The following is a 22,324-nucleotide window of genomic DNA, read 5'->3' as shown; positions in this document are numbered from 1 at the left end:
AAAAATTTAAGAATGCAGAATTAATTCAGTATTTATTTATTAAATGATTCATATTAACGATAATATGCAGTTTAATTAGCAAACTATTTTAATTACATTTTATAAAAATATGTAAATTAAAATATGTTTAAATTCTACGGTTACATTTTTCTTTATATCTTTCACGTCTCTTCGAAATATTTAATTAATGGCATATTATAAAATTTTCTAGAAAACTAGTTATACAAGATTTTAATAAGATTAAAAAAAATCAAGAGGAAATTTTACAAAAGTATTTTATTAAATATGAATATATAATTTTAACTCGCGAATAGTGCTTATTTTTAATAAGTTCGTTATTTACAATGCGAAGCACATCCGCAATATCGTAACGCTCTATCGCGAATTTTATATGACATAATACTGTTTAATATAAAATATGGATTGATAAAATGTAATCCGTGTAATATAAAATATTCTTGATTATTAAAAAAAATGCAAATACGATTTCTAAGATTAATAATAAAATAATTTTCCTCTGAATATCCAAGTAAAATTATTTTAAAATCACTTCTACTATAAAGCATGATAATAGATTATGAATATCTAAAGAAACTCATTTGCAAAAATTGATCGAAATCATATTTATATATTACTTACGAATTTTGCTCTCCCTGTTATTTAATATAGTAGTCATTATTTCTAAAATTTGTAGCGTCTTGGTTTTATTTCAAATTAATAATTCTAAGTAAATATACAATTTAGATTTTATTTAAATACAATATAATACAATGACAATAAATACTTCACTTTAAACACATTTGTTATGAATTCTTAAAACAGCATTTCTTAAAAATAAACTCTGGAATCCATAATATAACAATAATAACTAATAATGCAGTCTGTGCTTGAATGCAAATTATGTAGCTCCCCGTATAGTCTCTGATCCACCCTAAGAATTGACCGATGGTTATGATACACAACCCCTTTACGACCATATTCATTCCTAGAGCTGTCGGTAGCTTTTGGTTGTTCTTATCAAAATATTCAGACACCATCAAGGTCTGATTTATGATGATAGTTGATCTACAGAATCCGTTCAAAGCGGATGCGTACATCAGTCCGTTATATTCTGACTGCATAGTGAGAACTGAAATATGATAAAACCATTAGTATCCTAATATATTTAATAATACAGTTTCAAAGTCAGTAAAAGCATATATTAATATTCAGTAGATATATTTGATTTAAATCGAGAGCTTGAGGTGAGCCGGACATCTGTTTTACATAGACTAGAAAATGCCTGCAAAGCGGTTATTAAGCGATTTTAGATAAGCTACGACTGCGATGATTTAATCTAATACACAATAAAAATTATAATAGTAATGGTTTTTAAAATCCCCTTAATGGGCAATAAGTGTGCATATTATGTGCTTTAGATTATAAAATACTTATCTTACAGAGCTCAAAAACAATAAATAAAATTTTTAATGACGACTTAAAAAATATGATTAATAAAAAAATATAATTTTAAAGAAAAACACCAATCTGCTTATTTTTTTTTTAATTAAGGCGTTGTGAACTTGGCTAGTCCTGATAATACTGACACATGCCAGTATTTTTCTATTATTGTTTCAATCTTTTTGTATGAAAATCATTCGTAATTCTACCACAAGTTGTAATTTTCATACACCAGGGAAAGTATTTATAAAGTGAACGATAATAATATAATTCAAAGTCAGGGTTTTGAGAACTTATTTTAAAATTTAAGTTAATTTAATTATTCCGCATTACCAACTCTCGCTGCAGTGAGCGTGATGCAACTGACGAAGTATGAAATCCTCGCCGAGATTCTATATCTGTCCGTTGCTATAGGGATTGTTAATCTGGCGACAATGTCTGCAGCAGCCAGCGCGGACATGCACATGGCAGTATCCGGACGAGATAAACCCACTTGTTGCTGAAAAGTGATATATAAAAAATAAATCTCATCCCGTACGAGGGACTTCATTTAGTTTAAAGCAACTCTGGATGTTTCTGAGACGCAATTTGAAATTTTGACGAGACGTCTCAGAAATATATAAAAATAATAAATCTTACAATATATATATGAATATATATTTTCACTAGTATAAATATAATTTTACTAACCAGTTAAAATAGATTGAAGAATTGATTTAGAATTTCACCACTTAGGATCAGTAAAACTGAATTTTTTCACAAACGGATTAATAACTACAATATTTGCGTTATAACAGTCAGTTCGAGAGCTATTCATTTCATCATTGTTCATAATTGAGAGTGAAAAAATAACAAGAAAGTGCGTCGGCTTACGCCTACCTCCAAAACACACGATACGTTCAATATAGTTATCGTTACTCCTGTTTATATTTGGAACAAATTTATAGAAATTAAAAAAAAAATCGTGTTATTTAGAGCTAATAGTAGGGGGCGTAAAGCTAAACTTACAATTTTTTTTTTAATTATGAATAATAATCAAATGGACAGCTCTCGAACTGACTGTGTTAACGCAAATATATTATAGTACGAATTTATTCACGTGTGACATTGTTTTACAGAATACTTTAATATCAACAATAAATTAAATCTAACCTAAACAAGGTTCAAGTAGTGAAGTGAGTTCAAAAACTGTTTTTAAATGAGTTTATAAATATTTTAGAGCAAAATATAATTGCACTAATTTTTTTGCTAGTAATAGTTTAAATATATATATTAATAAAAAAGTATTTGAATTTGATTTTACTAAAGGGCTAGTGAAAATATAGCTTCACTGGTAATATACATTCACTGTAAAATTAATAAAAACATACCTGAAGGAAAAACGGAAACAACATGTTAAAATTTTGATTTGAAGTAAAGCCTAATGAGCAGCCGATTATGATGTTCAAAAAAACACAATCCAACAAAATATCCAGATCAAAAAGGTTCTTTATTTTTGTAAAGACACCTTCTTTTGATTTCTTAATAGGCGCATGTTCTTTTTCAGGTGTTTCTAAAAATAAAAAAATATTTTATTACAAATTTAAATAAAAATACATTCAATAGATACTCACCGCTTATGGTGAGAACATCACACGACGAATAGGATCTTTTTTTATTCTTTAATGTTTTAGGAATTTGCTTATCGTTTCCGAAAAAGCTTTCAATCTCATCTTCTAAAGAGTCAATTTCTTCTTCAGAATCAACTTTTCGATTTTTCGTAGACAGCAATGGTTGCTCTTCTTCTTTAGCCGGAACCAAATGTTGCTCCACTGGTTGAAAAAGCGAAGCTCCAGCTAGCTGACCAAATTAAAAATTAATCTGATGCGTTATTAAATTAAGCATTTGACGATTATAAACGTTTTAAGACTTGTGTTAATTTTTTATCCGAGCATTCGGGCGAAACGGAGATCAGAGGATTAACGAGCGGATACGCCGAGAGGCTCTGGATGTCTCTTTAACTGCCCCCTTGAGATTTTTGCTTTCGAAAAACAAACATAGCATAGACTTAAAGCAGATCGAATGAAATAAAGGGAGATGAGAAACCCAGAAAAACGCTTCTTGTAAATTTTTAATCTTTCGCAAAGCGGCTCGAATGCTGTGAGCGCTCAAAGACAAAGGATTAACTATTAAAGTTTAGTGCTTAGTATTGATTTAAAAAATATTTCAAAATCACTTATAGATAATAATAAAAATTATACATATAACATAAATTAAACATGTCTCGAAGTTAGCTATATTACTGTAAACCACAAATCAAATCCTTAGTAAGTATAAGAAAAACGAAAATAATTAAAACTGTATAAAAACATATATGTACACAAACAATCAAATAAACTATTTATGATATAAATATATATTATAAAATAAAATAAAATATATTTATACACATTTTTTCACATATAAAAAAATAACTACAGTAACTAAATATTGCCTCTTATTTATTGTATTCGTGTTTGTAAATAAAAATATATTTTATGTTATTATATTTTTAATAAGCATTTATTGCTCATAGATGTCACTATATGTATTATAAAAACAATATTAATATTAATAATAATAATAATAACATATTTTAAAGTTCTCTAATTATAACAAGATTAAACATATTTATATATAATATTTTTTTAAATGAAACACATTATCTTATACAGATAATTTATTATCATGACTTGTATTAAGGTTCTTTACCTCATGCTTAAACATTTGTTATATATTATTTTTAATTTAATCTTAGTATTTGTTACATTGTCAATATTGATAATAACGATTTAATGTCGTAGTTTGTCGTTATGAATCTTTCATCATCACAATATATTTTTATGACGCGATTTTGCCTAATTTTTTATATTACCCATTAATGTTATTATAATATAAAATATTACGATCACGATAATGTCTCTCAAACATAATTCACAAAATAACAATTAATTTGACTTTATTCAAGTATAATAAAACCACGAAAAGACACGACCGAATTCGTCGCTATTTTATCGTCCCATAAAAGGACGTTACATATAAAAAGTTGTAGTTAAGCTCGTCACGAACGCGATCGTGACGAGACGAAAATCTCAGAAACTAGGGACGACTCAAAATAATTGAAAGTAGATAATAGAATAAAATAAATAATAATCTGTACCATAAATACATATATTCAGAAGAGAGAAAAAACATATTTAATGATATAGCGTAGACTTAACTTATCATATACTATAACCAAATTATTTTTAAAAACAGGCTTAAATAAAAACAAACATTACAAAACTTAAGTATTTTACTATAATACATATATCATATTTTTTAAACTTAGAGTTCGTGTATAAAAAAAAACAAATAGTTATTTTGTATGAAAATTGTATTGAATACTCAATTATATTTTCCGACATGGTTCTCAGAAAATTAGGCAATCTCAACTTCAATAGTACTATTCATTTTTTTTTAATTGTTTCAGATCAAATTAAAAAATATTGTAATATGTTTTTCTGTTTTGGATAATACAATAAATTATATTAAAAATTATGTTTATTAAAACGTTTGGAGATAAATGTCAAAATTGAAGTGATTGTTTAGTGTATTGCTAACACTGCAGCTTTCGCTAAGGTCTGCGTGACGTAGCATGTTTATTGCGTGTAATTCATATTTCTGTATCACATACTTATGCTTACATATCCGCTCAGATTATTTTAGAGATACTTTTTTTACGTACAAAGTGATAAACTGCTACTGTTTTTATTTATGTTAGTGGCAGTGACATTAGAAATGTAAAAAAAATGTAGAAAGTTGACAATGATTTAAAGCATTATATGTATCGTTTTTGATAGAAAAGTTTGTAAAGTGCTACTCATTTTTTTATTAAAAACTATGCGAAGAATATGGTAGACGCAAGAGGCAAGAATTTAAAGTAAAAACTATTATCAAGATCTGGAAAATCTAACAAGGTCACACTTGCCGGCGACAGAGCGATTTAACATTTTTTTATAAAGACAATGAAACGCTTTTATGACACATGCGGTAATATAAAACGTCCGCGCGTATTTTAAAAATGCGCGCGCTGGGTGCTGAATTAAAGGGCAGCTTTGAGACATATGACTTAAAATATTACATTTTTAAATCTTAACAAATATATTGAGCTGCATAATAACTATAATACATATACGTATTCAATAGATAAAAAATATAAAATCAACGTTTTTTTTATTCTGTAGTATATTACATTTTTCAATCAACCCTAGTACAACCGTGACAAGTAGGGTGTTGCGGTCTACGCCCCCGCGTACTAAAAGAGCGCTGCAATCGGCGCGAAATAAACAAAATAAATCACACGTCTCCGGCACGAGCCGCCAATACAAGTGAGCGGCGTTAATTTACGCAAAAATATGCAACAGCCACTTGCCGAAATTGAATCTGTAAAATTGCCCCCCTGGACCCTCAAACCAGCAGCGCCCTACTGCTCGTGTCGCCCCGGGCCCTATCGCCATATGCGCGTCCCTTTCGAGCGCTTAATTAACGCCCACGAATACCGATGGATATTTATACCTACGTATATTGTTTTAATTATTTTTTATTTGCATAATTGGGTTTATTAAATGTTGACTAGCTTGGACAAATGCTCTCGCTAGATAAATACTGATAATCAAAAGAAATTATTAAATTAGTATTTAAAAAAAAGATTTGTGAGCAGAGTGGGATAGCATACTTCGTTTTAATGGACATATGGCAGTTTTTTAACCCTTGGCTCGCCAGGCCCAGCATGCAAACACCACACTGGGCTGTCATTCACCAAGCTTTAACCCTTGGCCGGCTTTCTCCATTGAACACTTCACCGCAGATGGCTTAACACCGGGATTTTATTAATAACACTTTTATTTAAACTTTAATCTACGATTTAGAGTTGCTTCGATAATTAATGGTTATGTCTTATATTTAGAAAATTTAAAAATTGACTACAAAACACTTCTTAGATCTGATTATATGTATAAGTTCAAATACATTTCTTAATTAAGCTATAGATGTAATGAAAAAATATATAAAGTCAAATAAATCTGATGTTCAATTATTAAATGGTAGTCATATAGCTTGAAAATATAAAAAAAATATTAAATACCTATAAAGTACATTTTTAAAATTAGATAATATTTAATAGTTTTATTAATATTAAATATAATGTAATAAATATTAATTTAAAAATATTTTTTTTACAAGTAATTTGCAAGGTTTTATTACTATTTTTAAATAAATACTTAAGCTACAAACTATTCATAAATAATAAATGGACGCTTATATTTTTATATTATTACTGACTCATTGATTTAAAATTTGCATGCTGATGCTTAACTACTTTTTTTTGCTTTACTGACAATTTTGAGTGACATAAATATAGTAGTTTTATCACTTTTTTCAACCCTCATAATTTATTTTGATGCTACAATTTAGGTTGTTCTGAAAATTAAATTTTAGCTCTCATAAACTAAATGGTAGTTATATACTATAGAAAATAGAAAAAATGACTTTAAAACATACGTAAATTTTATTCATATATTTAAATAGAAATATGGTTAAGTAATATTCGGTTTCAATTTTAATTAAAATTTTTAATTTAATTTAAAAATAGTAGGAAACTATTAAATTTTTTTTTTTAATAACTGAGTTACAAACTATTCTTAATATTACTGACTATATATTTGATTTGGGATTGACTGATAGGTAATGTAATAATATCAGCTTACTAATCATTTTATTGGAAATTAAATTTTTTTACACTTAGCTTTAATCCTAATAAACTAAGATATTTTTATAAGACATATAATTATATTCGGTATCAATTTCTTAGATTTTTATCTAATTCTGTAAAATTTTGATGCATTTATATTCATACTATAAATATAAGAAAAAAATAATCAACTTTAAATTACACAGTTATAGCATCTGTATCGTCAATTTTTTCATGAAATGTGTAGGTTTTGATAAATATTACTAAGCAATTATTTTAAGAAGTGTGTTTTAAGGCCAGTTGTTAAAACATTGAATTTTACTAAAATAAGAAAAAAAATAATAATCGATATTTTATTTGCACATATCCTAAAAAATTACCAAATAAGAAAAAAACATATTTTAAATAACTGCATAATTTAAAAAATATGTACTTTCGTTTCGTTATTATTTGCGATAAAAAAATGTATTCTCATACAACTTATAAATAAAAAAAAACCTTTAGATGTATATAAAATTTTGCTGTACAAAAAAAAAATCCTAGCAAACCTTTACTACACACACACAAATAAATAATATTGTAGTGATTTTAATAATAAAAAATAATTTTAAATTCTTTTATTAAGCCTAACTATATATAATATAATATAAATTATTATACATTTAAATGAAGAGATTTTGTTGGGAAAACGCAAGCTTAAATAATTTAAGTGACACATATAGTGATAACCTTTGTTGTAGTCTTAACACACATCTTGTTAAAAAAATGTTGGACATGAAATAAATTATTTAAATTATATGTTTAATAATTTCATCACAATTTTAATTAGAGTGAAACGCGTTAAATTATTTAAATTATAACTTTAATATTAAATGGGTTCTACGCAAATAATTTAATTCATAGTACTTCAGTTCATAATCTATTTATATACATCAAAGTTAACTTCGCCGCGTTTTAACAGCAATAATAATTTAAAGCGTCTATCCAGACAATTTAACTAGCAAGGTGCCGAACTACAATTTTAATTGAACCATCAATCTTGGGGTCAACGTTGTTAACTACGACCGAGCTATTATACGTTAATATCCTGAAACATACAACATGTATTAAATATATTTACACAATCCAGCTTCATTTTCAACCGTATCCACAAACACACACATGCAAACACACAATATAATATTAATTTGCACAACATCCATCCGGAGACCAAATACGACCTTCACAGCCGGCCCATAAACCCAAACCAAACTTATATTCGACGTCAAATGTATGTCTTGGTGCGGTCAAAACTCGGCGTCGGCACGGACTTGGTTACATCAAAAGTTTATCGGTACCCGGAAGTACACACGTACTCCTACTACATAGTTGTTGAAAACGAAAACTTGCTTATTCCTACAGGTGTGTATGGCGGCTCTCAATAATTGAAATTGGGATGAGTGGTGGGGGTCGTTTTGGACCCTGGGCATTAGCGTTGACGTGAGGGTCCCACTTTTGCCATCGGCCAAATCCTGACACCGGGGACAGGTCCAAATTGACCTCGTTTAGGGTGGAGCTTACCCGCTTCACGCCAGAAATTTACGCTCAAAAGTGGGACCCTCGGATCTAGAATTTAACCGGCTGGGAAATTAATGGATTTGGATGAGTTAGAAAAGTTTTTATTGCCTGAGTGGATGTAAAAGGAAAATAGAATGACTAAGACTATAATAGATAACTAGGGTAAAATTCATGGAACTTCACATATTTTATTAATAAATCCATTGACCCAGCATACTTGATTTTTGTTCATATAAAAACTTATTTATTAACGTTTTTTAAGTGGATACTTTTTTAACACCAAGTGACCTTAACATTTTTTAATCTCTGATTGTTAAATACACTTGTATACCATTGTATTTGTATTGATACTGGCTGTCCTTTGGTTTGGTCTATTTATTAAATGCATTTGAAAACTACCATAATTCATCCTAATATCATGTCATCGCATGCGCTTGTATAACTTAGTGATTGTATGGACACCATTTGTCTTTTAGTTTGATCCACTTAAAAGGTACATTTTCAAGTGACCCTAATCTGCCCTAATATCTAATCGTCACATGCGTTTGTATAAGGTCGGCGTAAAAAATAAACTTTTTCTATAAGTTTCAAACGCTTACATAAAAAAGTTTATAGACTTGCCAAAGTGTAAAGTAGGCATTTATAATTTTGGTACTCGTTGACTATATGTCACTGAATTTTTTCCATTTGTAATGTGTTTTTTTGTATGTATATACACCAACTGTGCTTGGTTTAGTGCGTTTGCAATTTCCTCTTATGATAAAGTAAAGCATTAAGTATTACATACAAACCTGAAAATCCATTCTGAGCGGGAATGAAAAATACAATATAAATCGTAAATATTAGAATATTATACAAAATATAAGCATTAATTAATAAAATAAAAGTGTCATGTTAAATACTTTTTTAATTAAAAAATAATTATATACAATATATTTTCAATATAGTTATGCTGTTATAAGAACTACAAAAAACTATTGCAATTACTTGTTAAAAGTGTATTTATACTAATTCCTATTAGTATTTGCGACTTTTAAAACAAGTTTGTTCGTCGAGCGATTGTAACGTCGTCATGTCGAATAACTTTCTATGTCGCAAAAACTTATAGCAATAAGTTTCTAAACTTGTCAACGTTAAGAGTAGACATTTATTAACTTGATACTTGTTGACCACATTCCACTGACTTTTAGCACTTGTATTAGTCACTTTGTATTTTTAAAGACAGTTCGTGTCTAATAAAAATAAAAAGATGCATTTTCAAATGACTCTCATCCGTCCTAATCTGTAATCGTCACGTGCGCTTATATACATTTGTATTTGTATAAATACCGACTATTATTAAATTTTTTTATTTGTAAATGATTCTGATCCGTCTTAATCTCTGATAGTCACGTGTATTTTTAAAACGCAAATACTTATAGCAATATGTTAATAGATTTGTAAACGTTAAAAGTGAGACTTTTTAGCATTTCTATTGCTATCTGTATTTGCACTAACTGTCTTATGTTTAGTCCATTAACCCTTTGAGCGGTATAGCCGTACATGTACGGCAGTCGATCTTTAACTGTTTTGAGGTATACTAGATTGTTATATATTTACATATATAGCTAAAGAAATAATAAATAAAAAACAATATATTTATATACTATTTTTGTAAATTTGATTTAATAAAATCTGCAAAAGCAAAATATATATAAAAAATATGTAAAATAAATTAACGAAATCAAATAAATTATTTTTAAGTATTCTAGATTATTATATATATTTGTATACATATGTATAGCAAATATATTTTAATGCTTGTTATGGAAAATAGCAATAAATTAAAGATTACGAAATAAATAATCATAACAAAAAATATTTTAAATTAATTTAATAAATCGTATTGAGAGACTAATAATATTTAAAAATATGTAAATAATAATAAATTAATAACAACAAAAATATTTTTGGAAAAATTTGTAAAATCAACTCATCAAGAATATAACAAATGTGTTTAAATGAACTCACTATTAAAATGGTTCAAAGGGTAAATTTGCAAGCGACTTAACCGTAACAATCATTGATTGTATAACATCGGGGTGACGAATAAACTTGTTCTGTATATCGTAAATACTAATAGCAATTAGTTTAAAAACACTCTTAACGAATAATTGTAACAGTTTTGTGTTATTTTTACAACAGCAATAATTATAATTATAATATTAAAATATTTTTTACTAAGAAAAAAGTATTTTTCATGCAGCTTGAATTTTTAAAAATGAGGTATATATTTTGTTTAATATTTAATTATGTTATATTGTGTTTTTTTTTATTTTCTCACCTAATGAATCTTAAAGTTAATATTATGTATTACGTTTGTGTATTTATATTTTTATTTTCAAAAACTTTCCTCCTCATTTTTTACAAAAATCGCTATGTAGATATTATTTATTATTTAAATTACCAAAACTATTAGTTATTTTTGATTATATGGTTCAATAATAAATACATAAAAATAAACATATTAGTCTATATCTTTTTATTGCAGAAGTACTAAAAAATATATATATGTATTTGTCATATTTATCTTAAAATATTTTTAATGATATTGAAAAACTTTATAAAAAACACCGTTATTATAAAATAAATTAGGTTATTACATATATTTGGTTAAAAAATAATTAAAATATTTTTTTAATTTTATTGAGTATAATTTAATATAAGCTATTATTTGACTTGGTAAAAAAATATTAATATATAGCTATTATTTTTTCTCGAGAAATCTTTTTTTGATTTAAATAATACATTTACAAAGGTGTTTTTTACTAAACTAATATAAGAAATTAAGGAAATAACAAAAGTTTAGTGTCTAATTTAATATCATATAATAAAATCTACTGCTTAAAATTCATATATGTAAGTAACAAACTATTTTGTTAAGCTATATATAGAATTAAAATAAATGAACTTATTTTAAAAATTTATATGATTTTTCGCAATTAATTAGAACAAGTTTTGTAATACTTGGTTAGGGTTTAATACATAAATGTATGTATATGTTGATTTTGTAATACTTATATTCACAGTATATTCATACACTAAATATAATCTGTATATGAATAAAATAAATCATATACCATGTTGTATAAAAATAATCTCGAACTACAATTGAAAAATACACGGTAACTTTGAAAATATTCCATCGTCAAACAATGTTTGTTAATTAAAAAACAAAACCGTAACTATCATGTTTACTTGGCAAACAACAATCGCAGCAGCACACGCTCCAATCAAACATCCAATCGTCCGATTACCACCAATCCCCAAACTGGAAAATCGCTGCTTTCCGCAAAAACAAATTGCATCCGAACGACAAACACGCAATAATACTTTACAAAGACTTCATCAACAACGCATTTTCACCGCGGGGTCAAACGACCACTATTTTTTGGGTTTATAGGCCGTAAAACTTTTCAGGCGACGCCGTGGGTTATTAAAACTTATGCAAATCTAAAAATTTCTGTTCAAATTACCGTCGTTAAAAATCTCAGATGTACGTGATATTTTAACCACGTAATCTACACTCACGGTGGTTATTTTTGGGTTATTAGCAAATCAAGTATACGACTTTATAATCAACTAACTACTGTGAAACATGTTAGAATTAATATTTGCCGGAAAAAAATAAATTTGAGATGGTTATAAGGTGAGATATTACAAGAATATGAATATAAAAAAGTATAACTGATAATTATTATGTATTTAAAAACACCAACAATCAAAAACTATTAACGATCAGTTCAGCTTTCGCATGACAACACATTAACCATTTGAACGGTATCGCCGTACATGTACGGTGGTCGATCTTTCACTGTTTTGAGGTACCTCAGATGGTTAAATATTTACATATTTAACTAAAAAAATAATAAATAAAGAGTATTGTAATTATATTGTATTTTTTTAATTTTATTAAATGTAAATGATTACCATAAAAAATAATATCGATAAATTAAAGAGTAAGAAATATGTAAACATTACAAAAAATATTTTATATAATATAAAATAAATTAAAATATTGAGTGACAAAAGTGAATAATATATAAAAAAATATGTAAAATATATTTACAAAATTTAATAACAGAAAAGTGTTTAAAAAAATTATTAATATATACACTAATTTTATGTATCAGAGACTACGATACACAATATTACAGAGACAATAATTAATTTAAAAACAAGCACAAAATCTCAAACACAGATTTCTGAGGAGGCTAAAGAACACATAACAATGGTTTTAGGTATTCATCTCAATGTACTTAAATCATCACTTAATTCATCAAGGTTTTTTTGTTTTTCGTTTTAAAGTAAAAGTACTAACTATATATTATAGCTAATAAAAAAATGTTTTTTATCAATATATTTATAAACTTGTAACATTATAGCATGTATGAATCATAAAAAATAATGTTAATAAAAAATTAAATTTACTTCTATTTTAATTAGCTTTGAATATTTGCATACAAAAACTTTTTTTAAGATAAACATATGTAATTCATAAATTATTTGCTTGTATTTTTTAATTACTAATAAAATATTACTTAAAATTAATCTTCACGGTTATTAGGACATCGCTAACTTGTTTTATATATAACAATTTATTTTCTATATCTAATACTCATTATAAAACAATTATTCCATTGTATTAGAGAGCATCAGCATTTGAATATTATCATTGGAGTTTTTTAAACCCCTAATATATGCATCATGTTTCCAATTGCCTGAGGACATTAGTTGCAAGATATAGATAGATATTGAATATTTATGGTGGCGTATATTACATGAGTCACATGACTCTGCGGCAATTACTGATATCTTGATTAAGAGTTGGGCTGCGATATTTAATGTCAGTGACTTTAAAAGTTTTTCCTGTATCGGACGATCTGTCCATAAACTTTGCAGCTTAGATAATTTTGCGAAGTTTCGAGCGCGGATCGTTTTATATAAATTGACATTGGAGCTTAATGTTGTATTGAATTAACTATTAAGTTTTGTTAAACACGAGCAAAAACAAAGTGTATAGAAAGTGATATACTAATAATTTAAAATACTACAAAGCATATGAAGATTATATTTCTTAGAAAAATTATCGTTAACTAAGATGTGAAAGTATTCCTACATTTGATTTTATAGATTGTGTAGCTTTGCTAAACTGCAATGAGCAAAAATGTTTATTAAGTATTAAGGAACTAAACGTAAATATAATTTTACTACAAAATATTTTAATGTAAAGTAAATATATTTTTTACTAATATTATTTTTGTAAATTTTATCTTTATCTATTTAACTTATTCATACATAAATAAAATAATAATGATCCACATAATGTAGTAACATTAATCACAATAATTAGCAAATTTTCACTCACCCCATTGAAGGCAAGTCCTCCCAATATGAAAGCCGTTCCTTTGAATCCAAAGGAATCCAAGAGGTACCTAACCAGGTGTGGCATCAGCATTTGTCCAATTCCAGTCCCGGCCATGGAAACGCCAACGGCACGTCCCCGTTTCTTGGTAAAGTACGCATTCACGGCCATAAAAGTGGATGGCTGTAAAAGTCCAATTCCGAGACCTAAAATATATTTAAGACCACCACATAAATTTTTATAAACACACAAAAGCAGCGTCAAGGCAAGTAAATCTTAACAGCGTTATATCTGAAAATAATTGACAATTTGCCGCGCTGTTAAATCAGTGAGGTAATTACGGCACAAATTGACTTGTGAATATAACCGTTTAATTGTAGACTTGCGTATATATATTTAATTTTTAATTTTTTAAAGTATACGTTAAGATATTGTTATGGCAGATCATGGCAAGGCCCTAATTATGGTCGGATTTCTTACGGCTGTCAGCCTTATGAATGTTTTTTCTCACTTATGGAACACAAGAGTTTTTCCATAATTCTACGGAATACTAGAAGCGAAATATCACTAAAATTCTTTCGCTAAATTTGCTTTTTAGCTTATCGAAAAATTCAGTTAGAGTATCTATTTGTAAGTCCCGATAGATAATCGAGTTGCGGACAAACCAATGAGAATTTGTCCCATTCGTAACGAGATGTTTTGTTGGATTTGTAGTTTATTTTTATTTTTATTTTTTTTTATTTTTTTTAGATTTGTTTTGATTTCCGTTATTAAACAATTTATATAAAATACTACGTAAATGCTAACGACAATAATAACAAATGCTTATTAAATAAATATTAAAGGGAAAAAAGATTTTTACTTTTTTTTTTTCTTTTTTTTTCCTAATAAAATAAAGGGGAAGGAAGGTGAGAAAAGGAGAAAATAAATCAATAACCAGGTAAATGGCTTTATGCCAAGGAACTCGGAAATAAAATATAAGTCACTGTATTACTAAAATATTTTTTAAATTATTGATTCGAATCATATTACTACAATAACATACAAATCTTATAATAACATACAAATAGGTTAAGGCGTATAAAGGCAGGTAACGGGCAACAAGCACGCGGTCCGAAACGGCCCTATTTGCTTACAACTGACTTTGGTTTTGCTGCCCTTGGAAGCTGACTAATAAGGAAGCTGATAAATACTACATTATTATTTAACATTTATATAATATGTCGAATTAAATCAATAAAAATTTAAATAGGTAATTTTAAATAATAATAAATAGAAATTTTTGTTAAAAAGTAAAAACGTAAATTTAATAAAATAGAAGAGGAATTTAACAAAAAAAGCTAGAAGTCTACTTTTGTGGCAAAGAGAGTTGTAGTACTTATTTAAATTAAGTCAAAATTATATAAATACCAAAAATGCGTGAATTTAACAAAGGTGTATAAACATTTTTGTAAAAAATTACGCTTACAATGTTTTTTTTTTATTTTTTTCTTTAAGATTTTTTGATCTTAAAAAATCATAAGAATTTTTATTGTATTTAAGTTTAAATGTACATATACAAATATAATAAAGTAGAAATGGATTGATAAAATATAAATTGGCTCCCAAATTAAAGCAAAAATATGACGATGATAAAAATGTAATAATTCATTTTTAATCGAAAACTAAAAATTAAAAAGTTTTTTTACTAATAAAACGCTTTATTAATTAAAAATGATAATACATTGGATTGAATAAATAAAATAAACTATGTCATTTTAATTTAAAAAAAAATTGTATGATATTATATCACTGCGGGAAAATTTACTAGTGCTTTCATGTCAATGATTCATTAATTATTTTTGATTTAAATTATCACTTAAGTAATAAAGATAATATGATTTATATGAAATAATTTTTTTTTAAGATAAATCTTAAAAATAATATTAGATATTAGAAACATACATAAGAAAATTACAAAAAGTATTACAAGTAAAATATATTTTAGTAAAATCATATTAAAATACATTTTTACCGGTATCATAAATATATACAGTTTCACTGATAAACCGGTGAAATTGTAAATCAATTGTTCGATACATTTTAATCGGTCTAATTAGTGAAAATATATCTTTACTGAAAAATTAACATTCACTGTAACAGTTGAAAAACGTTGATTTTCGGTTCAAACATAAACCTAAGCTAAACGAATTAAACAATCCCAGTCTAACCTAATAAAAGTACTTAATTTTACTATAACCTTTAGTCGTTCATTATGTCAAGCTAGGTTTATTCAATTCATTTAAGTTAAGTTTGGGTTTGAACAGCAAGTGGATATTTCGCAACTGTCATATTTGATTCCACATATATTTTCATTAACTCAAGCAGATATTTCTATTGATGAAAATTAGTTAAGAAAACTTTATTTTTTAGTGGTGTAAATTTAACTTGAATGAAAATACATATTCTTTGTAACATGTATATAAAATGCAATTGAAATATGTTTCTGTAAAAATATACTGAAATTCTTGATTTCATAAATGTTTAAGAATCGTAAAACTTGTGAATTTTCAGGTTTTATTAAAATGAGGGTCTCGATTGCTGGAATTGTAAGAGGGTGGCAAATTTTAATTGTTATTATGTATGCACGTCTTCGATCTCATTATTATCAACAATATTTTAAATCTAATAAAAACAATGCATTGTACGTGTTGCATAACGCGTCTCTTCGAATCCCGAGAACTTTCTTAGACAATAAAATCCTTCCGGGAGCGAACCTACTTTACATAACACAGGCGAATAAATAAAATAAAAAATATACACTTTCATCCACATAGACGCAAACTTTCTTAAGATACGCACACCGACACACATACACAGCATCAGCGGCAGATGAAACAAAATCGGATTGGCTCGTCGCCGTAAATTATCAATTCGCAAAGGGGAACCCGATCCGTTTCCGCGTATTGCGAAAATGAAATTTTCGCAGAACAATCGGGCGGCGACGATCGCGCAACTCGAGCACGTTCCAGATTACCGGATAAAGATAAACAGTCGATAATTTATTCGGCCCTCGTGTAATGATAAATAAAATTAACGAAATCGAATTTGGATTCGGAGAAAATTTGCGCCTCGTTTGTTTCGGCCCCAAAGTTGCACTATCGACAAATTTCAGAATGCGGGGCGTGTGCGGCCGCATTTATAATTTGCGGCCACTGATTGATTTCATGCTTAGCTCACAATTGCGTGGCATCAAATCGGATTTGTTTTTTATCCATATTAACTCTAATAATATTTTTTAAAATAAATAAGTACTAGGTAAGAAATAGGCGTGCAAATATACTGTTGATAAAGGATATAATACATAGGTAATAAAAGCAATAAGAATGCAGTAAATACACTCAAAAAAAGAGATCAAGACATCACGAATAATTTGCGTTACAAAGTTGTCTTTGGAGAGTCGTTTAGATTTAAAAAAATGTATTACATGGGATAAACTGAATTAAAAACATTAGAACGAACCTTAAAGACAATGAGCGCAGTATTCATATAAACACTGATTTCAACGAATAAAATATTTCTAAACATCAATTTGCTTATAAAATAAGTTTTGAATTTGTTTTAAAAAGTAAATAAGATTCTGCCCAATCGATTGGGAAAACATAAATAGGTTTTTGCTTGTTTGGTGCGTTTGCAAACTTTCTTGATGAACTCCGCGTGGAATTTTACGCGGTAAAAAAATTGTCATTACTTGCACATGCAAATACATAATTTTGACTCAGATATCCTAAACAATTAAAGAAATAGAAGCAATCAAAATAAGTCAAAATTTGGGCTGCACATTTTATTATTAATGCAATGATCATGCTATTTTTAAGTTGTAAAGGAATGACATTAGAACTAAAATAAAAGTCAAATACTTTTTAAATTTTAATAGTGAAAAACTATAACATACTTTTGATGAAAATATAACAAGTAAGCTGCATGATATACTCTTACTGGAACATAATTTTATAAACCTAATAGCGCTAGTCTAATAAACAAGTTTAGTTTTGGCAAATCTACGATGGAAATCCCTTTTATTTACCTGATATCGGTATTAGTCTTCACCATCAATTTAATAAATAAATAATAATGTAAGGCGAGGATTTAAGTGTTTCAACGGATTAAAAAGATTATTTTTCCTAGATAGCTTGCTACTATTGCGGTCCTAAGACCGATAACTATTTAAAAAAAGCGCGCTTACTATGAAAAAATAAAATACTAAAACTATTTAGACCATTTTTAATTTATGCTTACTTAGTGTGGAGTAACACCAGTAGTAGTATTTTTTTCTAAATTGCAAGTCATCTAAATAAATCAATAAAAATAAGATATAACACAGATTTTTAACAATTTAATAATTTTTTGAAAAACTTTTTAATATATTTTTTACAACACGAACTCATATATCTGAGACTACAATAGACACAAATTTAAATTTAATAATAAAATTGTAAACATAAAAATAGTTATAAATAAAAAAATTAAATATCTTATTCAAATAAACGTTTTCTAAAATAAATATAATAAAAAAAAAACAATAAAAGAACTTTTAACTTTTTTAGACAAGCTCTTGATATATTTTTTGCGTTGAAAAAATTGTTAAAAATTGTAGTATTTATCTCTAGAAATCAAAATTATTTCTCCTGTAGAAAAAGGAATTTTAGCTTTTTAAATATATATAATTTAGCTGATAAATGACAAATCACATTACATGTTAAAATCTAATATGTCATTAAACAATTTGTATATATATTTTAATGTAAAAAAATAGTTTAAAAATTAAATACACAAAGATAACTTGTATTAAAACATTGCAGGTTAATTTTTATTTTTGAGACCTGATATTTTAATTGAAAAATAAAATAAAACATTCATATTTAATTTACTATGATTGCCACTTGTTCCCAAATATTTTGCATTTTAAATATATTTTTTACTACTAAAATTTAAATTTTTATCCTGTTTCACAAAAAAAAAACATTTGGCTTGCGGTTATATTATTATAACGGTAAATATGTAAAAAACTATAAATAATCCACTTATTATACAAATCTTAATATAGATCTTAAGATATATTAATAGTAACTCTTGTAAAATAGAAATGTTACGATATGTTCTTAATATCATGTGAATATTAGAATTTTTTTGGGAACCCAAAAGATCATTTTTAAATTGTTCTAAGATTATTTTGAAAAATCGGGAGCACATACATTACAGTGAAAAAGTATATGTTTTAAATAAAACTTATTTAAACGCCATCATCAAATCGTTATTAACAATTGTGACTTACCGAACAAGTATATTTGTCACGCATTTCATTAAAAATGTTGGTGCATTAGGTAGATAAATATGAAAAAGTGGACCGCTTTACATATATATATGATTTATTTTAAACACTCAAAACAATATTAAAGAAAATATAATGACTTGGTTTTAAGCTTAATTTATGATTTTTCATTAAAAACATATTGCATACTTTATATTTTTTTCATAAAAATCGGTATCTACGGATTTATTAGATATTTACAAATGTCAAATATAATGTGATCTAGCAAAGCTGAAGATAAACGATAATGTCCTGGCTGCAGTTATTAAATAAACTAAATCAGTAAAGAAAATTTGGATGGCTTGGTGCTCGAAAAAAACAAATCAGCGTGTATCCACATATTTTAAGGGCTTCTAGATCTTGAAACTGATTGGCTTTTCTTAATCATTTAATAACCAGAGATGAATAATGGGTGTTGTGCGATAACAATCATCGTAGAAGTTAGTGGTTATACGAATGTCAAGTAGCAAATTTTACCTTGATGCCAAGTCATGTGTATATGCTGGAATTACAAAGGAATTGTGCATTATGAAACTTTTGAACCTGGCCAAACAATAACAACCAGCTTTAATTGTGATGAACTAGATCGTTGTGTACAAGAAAGTGAAAAAATACCTAAATATTTCTACTACATGACAATTTGCGCCCTCGTGTAACGATATTGACTCTCGACAACATTAAGGAATTGGACTAAAAGGTTCAACATTATCCACCTTACTCATTCTGATTACCATTTATTTCGATCGATGCAACACTTTTTCGATGAAAAAAAAATGAAAATGCAGACGATGTGAAAAGGGAATTATCGGAATATTTTTTCATCAACGCTTTAAACATTGTTTGATAATAAATTTAAAAAAATAATATAAAATTATATTTAATATCATACATATATAAATTAGCATGTTTATGTGTTTTTTTAGTAAAAATGCGACATATATTTTGGGAGTATATTAAAAAGTTATTTTGTGAATTTTTTTAAGACGATGTGTCTATACCTAGTATATACATACACATATACAGATATATAGTTAATCTATAATAAACACTTCAAACTAAATATTAATTATTATTCTCAATGTTTTTGTTTAAATATGATGATATCAATGTTTTTTTTTGTAATCTTATGATAACACACAAGTACCATAAATTTTAGTCAAGAGCATGCGAATATTTTCTAAATTGTAGTAATAAAATATGATATTTGACCTAAATAATAATATAATAATATATAGTCACATAAAAAGTAGCTAATTTTAAATAAACTCAATATGAAGATTTCGTTTATTAAATATATGATTTTTAAAATACAATATACTACATTATATATTAAAATAAAGTCGATACGCCAAGTGATCATGAATACATTCAGGGACAATATTTAATGAGGAGAGCTCTTAGAGTAAATATTGTTGATGATTCAAGTTCAAAACTGTTAACCGGTTTATTGCTTATCGTACAATGACTATTGATTCACAATTACTGATATCAAAACATTTAATCATTTAATATTAAATTTACATTTAAAGCTAAATACACTCACCTGTAAAAACGCTATACGTTGCGATGAAGTGCCAAGAAGTGGTGGCATAACTTGCCCCGATCATCCCCATGCCCGACAACAAACTTGCCACCATAGCAACTTGCCTCGAAGAATAATACTTCAGAGCTGGACCAGCTATTAAGCCAGCAAAGTTGGTCACCACTAACATAATGTTTCCGACAAGAGCCGCACCAACAGTGTTTTCGCCCATTTCTACCAACTTTTCACCGAAGATCAAACCGTAGATGGATAGTAGAGATTGATTGAAAGTCTATAAATTAAAGCCGAAGTACAGTTAAAAATATATAATATATGATATTTAAATACGGTTGCACTCAAACTATTCATTAAAATTTTATTTTAAACTTTGTGTTTCTTTATTAAAAAAAATTCAACTGTATTTAAAACATATATATCATATTTTTTGATGTTAAAGAGAATAACCATATGGATCACATATGGCTAGCTAATGAGTATGGGTAACAGAAGACATCACTACATACTAATATAAAGTAAAATTCGGCCCACGATATTGTATATACATACACAATGTTTCATTGTGTAATAAAATTTATTAAAAAACAAGGCTTTGCATAAGCTAAATTTAGAAAATTGTGTGAACTATGATCTAATAAAAAATGATACATTAAAGAGTACCTAAAAGAAAAAAGATTAATTTCAAGAATAAAGAGTTGTATTAAAGGCGCTTATCTGTAAATATATATTTTTTCAAAAGGGCTTATCTACATAGAATCTAAGTACATATCTGGCTTCTTCTGATGCTTGATACTTTTGTAGATACACGATATTCAGATATTATCTATTTGGTTATGACGAGTAAAGTCACGTTAAGGTCATATTATTCTGATACAATTTATTAAATAACATATAGAATATTTATGCTTACATTAGTAAGAGCAACTCCAAAAACAATAACCCAACCCCAGCCACCATCTGGTGGAACCATTTTGGGTTGTTTATTCATTGGTTGCATCATTTTTGTTTATTATAAAAATATATCACTGCACTATTGTCATTGTTTTCACTAAAAGTGTGTTCATTTATGTAAACACAACCGTCGTCAACTCATCACAGTAGTTAATTGACGTTTTAACTGAATCATAGATAAGATATGTTATCATATTATATTATTCAACAAAGAAAATCTGATAATGTTAAAACTGTTCGTTTATTTGAACAAAACATAAAGTAATATTAATATTCATTGCCATTAAAGAGATAAGGTAAATAAAAATATGCCTTTAATGAGATTTTAATATA

The 22,324-nt window shown here is 27.0% G+C and overlaps 1 protein-coding gene across 1 annotated transcript; it reads right to left on the bottom strand.

The window, feature by feature from the left end:
* Positions 1–789: 789 nt before the first annotated feature.
* LOC148238554 (monocarboxylate transporter 1) lies at positions 790–22,121 on the bottom strand. Its single transcript, XM_088189172.1, has 7 exons — positions 21,951–22,121; positions 21,044–21,314; positions 14,154–14,356; positions 3,054–3,279; positions 2,811–2,992; positions 1,774–1,939; positions 790–1,129 (listed from the first exon to the last, which is right to left on the bottom strand). Exons 1-7 carry the CDS (start codon positions 22,038–22,040, stop codon positions 804–806), a joined length of 1,464 nt encoding a protein of 487 aa, XP_088045298.1. The 5' UTR covers positions 22,041–22,121; the 3' UTR covers positions 790–803.
* Positions 22,122–22,324: the final 203 nt, after the last annotated feature.

This window comes from Plectrocnemia conspersa, unplaced genomic scaffold (assembly GCF_051122295.1).
Source record: "Plectrocnemia conspersa isolate PC_06_02 unplaced genomic scaffold, ASM5112229v1 ptg000001l, whole genome shotgun sequence".
Lineage (NCBI taxonomy): Eukaryota > Metazoa > Arthropoda > Insecta > Trichoptera > Polycentropodidae > Plectrocnemia > Plectrocnemia conspersa.
Note: the sequence above shows the minus strand (reverse complement) of the source record. Positions and strands in the feature narration are given on the sequence as shown.